This window comes from Bos grunniens, chromosome 8, assembly GCF_055505025.1.
Source record: "Bos grunniens cultivar Pamir isolate PY7600 chromosome 8, Bosgru_T2T1.0, whole genome shotgun sequence".
Lineage (NCBI taxonomy): Eukaryota > Metazoa > Chordata > Mammalia > Artiodactyla > Bovidae > Bos > Bos grunniens.
Window position 1 is genome coordinate 51,675,001 of NC_141172.1, and position 6,962 is coordinate 51,681,962.

The window sequence follows — 6,962 nt, forward strand, 5'->3', positions numbered from 1 at the left end:
ACTAAGCCCGGGGCGATGATTTGCCTGCCAGCGTCCTCAGCGCCAGCCAATATTTGTATAGCGTAGTGGTTGTTTTAAAAAATAAAAAATTACACGCGGAAACTTGAAACCGACTGGTTGGTGCCAGGGTGGTTACTTGATCTGTTTTTCTTGAACGGGGGTCTGTCTGCAGGCAGCTGGAGCGCGCGCGTACCGGCCCCCGCCGGTGCTGCTGAGCGCCTGCAAAACTTGCCGGAATTAAATCAACCTCGGGGGAAGGAGGGGGAGAGAGGGCGGGCGCACCCCCCACGGCGGCCGGAGCCTGACTGCCAGGCCCCGCGCCCCCGGGAATCCCCCACAATACTCCTCGGCCGCGCTCTCCGCTGCGACGAGGGCCCGGGCCGCGGGAGCTGGCTGGGGCTTCAGGGCGGGGAAGTACTTTCTGCTCTTGACAAGTCCACCCGGGACGAGGAAGAGTAAGGCTTGGGGCTCTCGCTCGACCTTCGCGGCTCTGTTTGGGTTCGAGCTGCTCGGAGCCGCTCAGCCAGCTGAACGCCGCTGGCTCGCCGAGGCGGAAGGTGCCGGTCACACGGCTCGCGTCCCCACGAGGTGGTGGCGGCAGGTCTGTGGGCCGAGCCGAGCTCACCCAGCGAGTGTCCGGCTCCAGCTGTAGTACTGAGGTTATATGCGCCCGCGGGTGGTCCGGAACATCCTTCAAGGCCCCCTCCCCTCGCTGTCCCCAGACGCCTCGGAGTCCAGTTGGCAGACGAGAACGTCCTCAAGCTGCTTCCAAACAGGAGGCACGGCTTTTGCCTGAGTGTGCGGAGATCTTTTAACAAAATTTGCCGTTGCCCGCGAGGCATGCGGGGCCAGGGCCGGAAGAGCCTTTGCGCTCTGGGCATGCCGAGCTCCCACCAGCAGCCTTTCGGCGGCTCTTGGACCTGGACAGGGCTGTTCTCGCACCACATCCGTCAAGGGAGAAGGGGACACCCGGCGCCAGCGGGCTCTAGCTGTCACTGTAACTGTGGACCTCCTCGGAATTTTTCCATGACTTCTTGAGGCCAGGAGACCGTCTGCTGCTTGGTTCTTTAAACTGCATCAGCAAACCAAAAATCCCGCAAAAACTCCACTGGCGGAAGGAGCGTTCCCGGCTTGAAGTGACAGCGAAAGCATCCTGCTCTGAAAGGGTCTCCTTTCCTTAGGACAAACCAAGAAGTTGCTCTTTCCCCCATGGGGCCCTCTGGCACGCTCCAGTTTTAACGCCTATTCTAAAACGTCTGCGGACCTAGAAAAAACTGGCCAATATCACTGGCCAGAAATCCAGCTCCTGCCTGAAGATGAATATTGTCAATCTGTTCCGCTCACCGCACTCCTGCAACCCGACGGGCAAACAGCCCTTCTCCTACTCTTTCTCTTGGGCAGCTCACCAAACGTCGGAAGCTAAAACCACTTGACCTGTGTCCTCAAGGTGGAAGAGCAAGGGGCAGTCTCGGAAACAGTCTGGGCCAACAGCTTTCTGCCTCCAAATTTAGGCATGGAATAGAAGAAATTAAATACAGTCCTTAACTGCTCCTTTTTCCTCAAATCTCCGAACTGGAAGGCACCCGTGAAATTTCCAACTTCACACATCTCATTTTACAAATAAAGAAACTGAGGCCAAGAGACAGAAGGAATGTATGTGTATCTGTATATACATATATATGTATATATGTACACATACAATCTCCAAACTCTGCTTTTCCTCTGGCAAAGACAATCAAAACCAGAGTACAACTGCAGGTTCTTTCCAATCACTTGGGATTTGCTCATGGGTGTGCAAGAGAATGTAGAGCAGGAAACTGCTTCAGGAATCCCATCAAGCATGGGGACCTCAGCGCCATGGCTCATCCAACCTCACAGGTCAGATCAGGGCCCTGCGGATTGATCATTTTGACCTCCTATTTAATTTTAATTATTTCCTTCTCCCTTGATGTGCTGAAAGTAGCAAGACTGCACTCTGACACACCCAGGTGATGAGACCTCTGAGCTTCCAAGCCCTCCTTCCGGCCCCAACTCAGATGTTACCACCCAGAGAAACGCTGTCCCATTCACCCGCTCTTGGTGAGGCCTCCATCCATAAAGCCCTTAGTATCTATCCAAATTTCCCAGCTACTGTCAGTCTCTCCCACTAGATTGCGGTTCTGGAGCGTAAAGAGCTGTTCCAGGCCTCCCTGTACCAGGTGCCTATACTGGGGCCGACACTCAGTTGGCGCGCAATAAAATTGTGATGAAATTGACATTTGGCGAAAACGTCCCTGTCTCGCCTCTGCGATAGCTTCTCCTTCCAACCCTCCGGCCTTTGAGATTACGTGCAGAGAGAGGTCTCGAGGCCACCCTGCTGTGAACTTGACCCACAGTGGTTAGTCCAGGAGGAAAGCAGTGTAAGGAGAGAGAAGACCAGAGCGGGTAGCTGGGAAGAGGGAAGCCTGAAAGGGCGGGGGCAGGCGGGAGGTGCAGGGGAGGAACAAGCAAGCAATCTTCGGTCCCCCTCTACCGTGCGTCGCGACCCAGGTGGGGTGCAGTGGCGGGGACCGTACCGGGCACCATGCCCCACCCTGCGAACAGCCTGCGCCCCCTGCCCTACTCCGCCGCGGCTGGGGGCTGCGGAGCCGGTGGTAAATGCTGGGGGTGGGGGCGCCCGAGCCGAGGTGGAGGAGGGGGCGGGGGCGAGGCTCGGCGCTTTCTCGCCCCTTCTTCAGCATGAGACTCGGCGGCGGCGGCGGAGTCCCACAGCCTCGGTCATGTGATAGTCTCGAAGCGCGAGCTGCGGGGGTCTCGGCGTCTCGGGGACCATTACAAAACGCAGTCAGGAGAGCGCGTCGCTGCCACAGCCGCCGCCGCCGCCTCTCCAGCTCCAGACCGGCCCGGGAGAGCGGCTGCAACTGAGCGGGCCGGGCTAGCCCCGCGCCCTCCTGGCGCTCGCAGAAGCCCCTCCGCCTGCGCGCCGCATCCAGCGCCCCCGCCCCTTCTCAGGGTCTGCAAGCGCCGCCGCCGCTACAGAAACCTACAAACTTTCCCCCGACCCCCGCAACCCCGCCGCAAGGCGACCGCCTACAGCTCTACCCCCCGGATCCGCTGCTAGCTGCCGGAGAGAAGGGAGACGCGGGCTGCCAGAGCCGAGCTCCCTTCTCCTTACCTCGCCTCTCCTCTCCAGGGGCACGAGAACGCACGGCGGATTAAGGGACGGGTCATCGGTCAGCGTGCAGCGCGCTGTTCAGTCCCGCCGCCCCAGGCCTCCTGCACAACGAGGGCCAACTCGGATTTAAAGGGCCAGAGTCTTGACTGCCCAGTCCTTCCTTCCAGCTCTTTGGGCCTGCGCTTCCCTCGGACCGAGAGAAAGACGAGACGAAGCCAGAAGGAAATATGGCCCCTCCCGACTGCTCCTCCGCCAGCTCCCACGCTTAACCTCTGGCCACCCGCGGGAAGACGCCGGGGGGGTGGCGGTGAAGCTGGCACGCCCCGCTTGCGACTGTGCGCGCGGGTTCGCAGCCGTCGAGGCAAGAAGTTGCGAGCGTCGGATTACTAAATTGGCTCTAAAGGCCAAGCGCGGAGACCACAGGCAGCGGGGAGAAGGCGGGAGAGAAACGGCGAGAGGGTCAGGGGGAAAAGAGGGCAGGGTGGCGGGCCTGGGAAGGCGGAGTGCGGGTTAGCGAAGACAGCCAGGCCCCGGGAGTGGGGTGTGGAGCGACGCTGCGGTCCATTGTGGGCCAGAGGGCGGTGGAGGCGCCGGGGGAGATGCCGCGGCCGGGGAAAAGTTCGTACAGCGACCAAAAGCCTCCCTACTCTTACATCTCGCTGACCGCGATGGCCATCCAACACTCAGCGGAAAAGATGCTGCCGCTGAGCGACATCTATAAGTTCATCATGGAACGCTTCCCCTACTACCGCGAGCACACGCAGCGCTGGCAGAACAGCCTGCGCCACAACCTCTCCTTCAACGACTGCTTCATCAAGATCCCGCGGCGGCCCGACCAGCCCGGCAAGGGCAGCTTCTGGGCATTGCATCCCGACTGCGGCGACATGTTCGAGAACGGCAGCTTTCTGCGGCGCCGCAAGCGCTTCAAGGTGCTGCGCGCGGACCACCCTCACCTGCAGGCTGGAAGCACCAAGAGCGCGCCGGGCACTGGGCCCGGAGGGCACGTGCACCCCCACCACGCGCACCACCCGCACCATCACCACCACGCCGCGGCGCACCATCACCATCACCACCACCACCCGCCGCCGCCGCCTCCCCCGCCGCACATGGTGCACTATTTCCACCAGCAGCCGCATCCCGCTCCACAGCCGCCGCCGCCCCTCGCTTCGCAGCCCCCGCAGCAGCCTCCGCCGCAGCCTCCGCAGCAGTCTCACCCCGGCAAGATGCAGGAGGCAGCGGCCGTGGCAGCGGCGGCAGCAGCGGCGGCGGCGGCGGCAGTGGGCAGCGTGGGGCGCCTGTCCCAGTTCCCGCCCTACGGGCTGGGGTCGGCCGCTGCAGCCGCCGCTGCTGCCGCCGCGTCCACGTCGGGCTTCAAGCACCCGTTTGCCATCGAAAACATCATAGGCCGGGACTACAAGGGCGTGCTGCAGGCGGGCGGGCTGCCCTTGGCGTCGGTCATGCACCACCTGGGTTACCCCGTGCCGGGCCAGCTCGGCAACGTGGTCAGCTCCGTGTGGCCGCACGTCGGCGTCATGGATTCGGTGGCCGCGGCTGCCGCCGCCGCTGCAGCCGCGGGGGTCCCCGTGGGTCCGGAGTACGGCGCCTTCGGGGTGCCGGTCAAGGCCTTGTGCCACTCGGCAAGCCAGAGCCTCCCCGCGGTGCCTGTGCCCATCAAGCCGACTCCCGCGCTGCCTCCAGTGGCCGCGCTGCCGCCGACGCTCGCTGTCCCCGGGGCCTCACAGCAGCCGCCGGCGCCGTCCACCGTGTGCCCGGCAGCCGCCGCCTCGCCCGCCGCCCCCTTGCTGGAGCCCACCGCCCCGGGCGCGGCTGAGACCAAAGGCGGCTCTCTGCACTCGGTGCTGGTGCACTCTTAGAATACCCAGCGGGTTCTGATGAACAAACGCCTGGCCCGGGACCGCCCGCCGGAGAGGGTGAGGGCGCCCTGCCCAGGTCGGGCACAGCTGGCGAGTCCGTCTTTGCGGGGAAAGGAATGTATTTAAACAGACAAACCAACCCGAAAGTGGATTCTCCAGTGGTCTGAATAAATATAACACTGTGTCTGTGTTTATACTATATTGTACAATCAGATTAATGAAAACCAGTTTTCAGGTAAGAGTTTCTATTGTAATTAATATTATAAATCCATAAGTTATGCGGGAAGGGAACAAAAGAGTTTAAGCTTCATTCGCTGACAAAGTAGAAATGGATTGCGATTCTTATTCCCGGGAGCAGACGCCAGCAGAGCTAAACCTCCCTGGGAGAAATCCAACAGAGTGAGGCTGAGGCGGACCCTCAGCCACCGCGTTTCTCCCGGCGGGTCTCAACCCCAGACAGCCTCCCCTCGTGAGTATTCTAGACAAAACTGCTATTCGCTAAGGAAATCTCGTTTTACTTAAGAAGGAAAAGAGGGAGCATTTGATACTGTTATTTTCCTGGTCAGTGAAATGGACAAGGACACGGTAGCATGAATAAAGCCTGGGGTGGGGGTGGGGGGGATAGTGGGAACCTCACGAAGGATCTTGGGAACAACAGTTAAGTTTCTTGGCTCTGACCCGAGGGTCGAGAAGGATAGAAGGAACGGCTAAAGCAATTAGTTTGCACAAAAGAGAATGGCCGCAGCTTAAAGCACAAAGCCTCAGATTCCAAAAGTAAGTTCGGGAAACATAACCAAAGAGAGAGATTAAAGGAGACTTTCTACCTGCAATTTGTTTGTTAATCAATCGGATGAGACAATTGAAGAGCCCCCAGATAATGTGAATTCCCATGATCCGTTCCATTTCGGATTTTTTTTTTTCTTTAATTACTTGCACCGCTGGATTTTGTTCCCGTAACTCTAGAATGCAAGAAAAACCTGCCGTCTCACCCGACAAGATTGCTCTTAACGTTTCCAGGAGCGTTTCGTGACCGTTGCCCTCCAGCCTCCTTGGGACAGACGTGTGAGGATGACCGTTGATTTGGTATTACCTGTGCTCTTTGGGCGCGTTCGTCTTTCAGACGAACTCTTCAGTTTCAGTCGGTGAATGGAAAAGAAACTTGTTTTGCCGCTGTTGCTCTTCCTCGTTTTTGAGCCCCGGAATAGCACTTTACTCGAAACAAACGTTTGGGAACGAATGGGGGCGGGTAGGGAGAAGGCCACTGTCCTGTGCCCCGAGTCACCTCTGGCTTGTGTCCGCGCCGCGTTCGGGTTGTGACTTTGTGCCAAGTTCATGTCTGCCTATGTTGTACGCGGTGTTCTCCATTAAAGCTTCTCTCTGGATGTGCCGATGTAAAGGTGTTTCGCTTCTCAAGGGACGAGGCCGCGGTGTGAGTGCCCACTGGGGGAAAGTCTGGGGACGTGCCAAACCCCCCTCTTCCCTTTTCATTTCAAACTTGAAAGCATCAAGAGGGTGAGTTCACAGGAGGAGCGGCAGCAGCACAGGTTCCCTCCTCCATGGCTCCTTTTATCAGTTGGCGCAGTAACTATACTACCCGTTCTTCCGCTGCTTTCCTAACCAAGCTCTAGTCCACCTCAGTGGGAGAGGCCGGATTAGGAAAAAAAAAACAAAAACCCGCAACAAGGAACTTTTTCTGTTCCTACATGAGGTTTATTAGCAACACATTATCACCAATACCCTTTCCCTTTTCTCAGGGTTTCTCTGACCCTCTTTTGAGAGTGGGCCGCGGCCGGGTCCCTGTGTCATTGGATGGGTGCCGCGGCGCCCCATTAAGTCTGCGGGGCGGGCTCGTGGCGGAGACAAGGGCGCTCCGACACCACCACTGCCGCCGCGGGCCACATTCCCAAGAAGCGCGCGCCCAGCCGCGGCGGCCT

General features: G+C 59.3%; 1 protein-coding gene and 1 long non-coding RNA gene across 2 annotated transcripts; both read left to right on the forward strand.

Annotated features, from left to right (window-relative positions):
* Window positions 1-3,652: 3,652 nt before the first annotated feature.
* FOXB2 (forkhead box B2) lies at window positions 3,653-5,150 on the forward strand. Its single transcript, XM_086414157.1, has one exon. It carries the CDS (start codon window positions 3,754-3,756, stop codon window positions 5,026-5,028), a length of 1,275 nt encoding a protein of 424 aa, XP_086270283.1. The 5' UTR covers window positions 3,653-3,753; the 3' UTR covers window positions 5,029-5,150.
* Window positions 5,151-5,386: 236 nt separating this feature from the next.
* On the forward strand, window positions 5,387-6,405 carry LOC147367063 (uncharacterized). Its single transcript, XR_015168831.1, has 2 exons — window positions 5,387-5,497; window positions 5,992-6,405. It is a non-coding gene; the product is annotated as an uncharacterized LOC147367063 (long non-coding RNA).
* Window positions 6,406-6,962: the final 557 nt, after the last annotated feature.